We start from the raw sequence: 2414 nt of genomic DNA, 5'->3' as shown, positions 1-2414 counted from the left end.
CCAGCCGCAGGGCCCCCGGCCCGTCCATCCGCGTCTCATTGCGGCTCAGCCTCTCGTTCTGAAAGAGGGAGCAAACGCGATGCCTGCCAGCCTGCCGTGTGGCTGCGCGGGCCTCCCGCTCAACCCACCACTTCCCGTGGGAACTGTCTGGTCCAAACAGAACTTGAGAAATTAAAAACAGCCCGGCCGGCGTGGCTCAGTGGTTGAGCGTCAACCTATGAACCAGGGGGTCACAGTTCAATTCCCGGTCAGGGCACATGCCTGGGTTGCAGGCTCGATCCCCAGTAGGAGGTGTGCAAGAGGCAGCTGATCGATGTTTCTCTCTCATCGATGTTTCTAACTCTCTATCCCTCGCCCTTACTCTCTGTAAAAAATCAATAAAATATATTTTTTTAAAAAAAGCGTAATATGCTAATTAGACTGGACGTCCTTCCTTCCGGACAAAGCCGCAGTGGGCAGGGAGCAAGGCAGAGGTGGCAGAGGCCCCTGGCCTCGGTGGTGGCAGGTGGGGGCCCAAGGTCCTTGCACGAATTTCGTGCACCGGGCCTCTAGTAAAAATATATTAAAAAAAACAAAACACCAAAACGACCCTGGCTGATAACTGGTAAAACGTCCTTCCTTCCGGACAAAGCCGCAGTGGGCAGGGAGCAAGGCAGAGGTGGCAGAGGCCCCTGGCCTCGGAGGTGGCAGGTGGGGGCCCAAGGTCCTTGCACGAATTTCATGCACCGGGCCTCTAGTAAAAATATATTAAAAAAACAAAAAAACCAAAACGACCCTGGCTGATAACTGGTACGAAAAAGGAGGGTCTGTCAGGCCAACAATTGGCTGAAAAACACGCCAAGTGGGAGGGGCCGGAGCATCTGAGGCGCTGGGAGGAGGGCGAGAGGGGAGGGCGGGGACTCCACCCTGGGACTCGGCGTCTGCAGGGCCACAGGCACAGCTGGGGCCTGAAGGGAACGAAGAGACGTGTCCGGAGCCGGGCTGGTGTCTGACCGCGGGCACTGCCTCGACCCCACCCTCCCGGGACTCCACACGCCCGTCCCTACCACGGCTTTGAGCTGCACGAAGGAGGCCGTGGTGCAGTTGAAGAGCTCGGGGGGCCGCCAGCCCTTCTCCCCGCTGCAGTGCCGGACAGCGGTGCCTGGGGCAGAGGAGGGACGCGAAACTGAAGTCCTGACGTCTAATCGACGTGTGCTCGTCCCGATGTGCTCAGACCCGGTGTGTTCCCGTGAGGTGTGCACCCAGGGTGATGCCCACCCCTCGCTGGCCCAGGACTCGCAGGGGCCCTGGCCACAAGGCCAGCGGGGGCCCAGCCCCGAGGCCAGGGGGAGCCACGGCCACGAAGCCAGCAGGAGCCCAGCCACGGGACCAGTGGGGGACCCAGCCATGAGGCCAGCGGGGGCCCAGCCATGGGACCAGTGGGAGCCACAGCCACGAGGCCAGCAGGGGTGGTCCCGTCTCCCGCCCGGGCAATGTCTGAGCTGTGGGCTGTCTACAAGCAGGTGGTCGGAGCCCAGCCGTGACAGGCAGACATCGGAGCAAGTCCTCGAGAAAGAAGCCGGCTCACCCCCTTCCGGAGCACCCACTCACACCCACTCGCACCCACGCTGCGGGCTCCACCCCTCACGGGCAGATGCAGCTCCATCCCTTCTACAGAGAGCGGCTGAGCGGGGAGCAGCCCCGGCCGCTGTGCTGTGTGTGGCCGCGCTGCCCTCCCAGGTCTTGTCACTTATTATTAAGGAGAAGTTCCTCACGTCCCCCAACATTTCGGCTAAACTAAGGTTTCTCAGCATGGAACACGGAACGTCCGTGAGGTCCGGCCTCTCTCCCGCAACCACGTGCTTCTACCCGCCCTCCTGCCCGGCGTGGACGCCCCGGCCCTGGCACTTACCCACGGATCCCTTGGGGCACGGCACCGCGGCCGGCTGCCCAAACTTGGTCTGCGGCCACCAGATGCCAGCTTCAAACGCTCTGGGACACCCGCTGTAGATCACTGGTGGGCAGAGAGGAGACCCTCAGCCTGGACCAGCCACCCCCAGGGTGCAAGGCTCTGCTCACTCCTCCCTGGGGGCCCCGCCCCCAAACCAGACCCCTACCTTCCCCCGCAGTGAGGACGGGACGGGCGACCAGCTCTAACGAGGGCCAAGGTCACAGAGCGCCAGGTGCACAGACCCTAAGCTGAGCATTCCTCAAACGCCAGAGTGTGCGGTGCGCGCTCACACACACACACATGCACACACACACACATGCACACACATGTACACACGCACCACCCATGCACACCGTGCCCAGCGGCCTGCCCCTGTGACACGGCCTCACGGGGGTCAAGGGGCACCACTGACCTTCGCAGCCGAGCACGGTGACCTCGGCGAAAGGGTTGTCGCAGCGGTTGCACTGGCGGCCGATGACCCCGG

The 2414-nt window shown here is 62.7% G+C and overlaps 1 protein-coding gene across 1 annotated transcript in view; it reads right to left on the bottom strand.

The window, feature by feature from the left end:
* CELSR1 (cadherin, EGF LAG seven-pass G-type receptor 1) overlaps positions 1–2414 on the bottom strand; it is a 109059-nt gene that overhangs the window by 14844 nt on the left and 91801 nt on the right. The window contains exons 18-21 of the mRNA XM_014533162.1: positions 2343–2412; positions 1892–1993; positions 1047–1141; positions 6–58 (exon numbers count right to left, since the gene is read on the bottom strand). Coding sequence (XP_014388648.1) covers positions 6–58; positions 1047–1141; positions 1892–1993; positions 2343–2412 — 320 coding nt within the window. The remainder of the gene's footprint in view (positions 1–5; positions 59–1046; positions 1142–1891; positions 1994–2342; positions 2413–2414) is intronic.

Source organism: Myotis brandtii, unplaced genomic scaffold, assembly GCF_000412655.1.
Source record: "Myotis brandtii unplaced genomic scaffold, ASM41265v1 scaffold952, whole genome shotgun sequence".
NCBI classification, from domain to species: Eukaryota; Metazoa; Chordata; class Mammalia; order Chiroptera; family Vespertilionidae; genus Myotis; species Myotis brandtii.
This window is presented reverse-complemented; position numbering and strand designations above follow the sequence as displayed.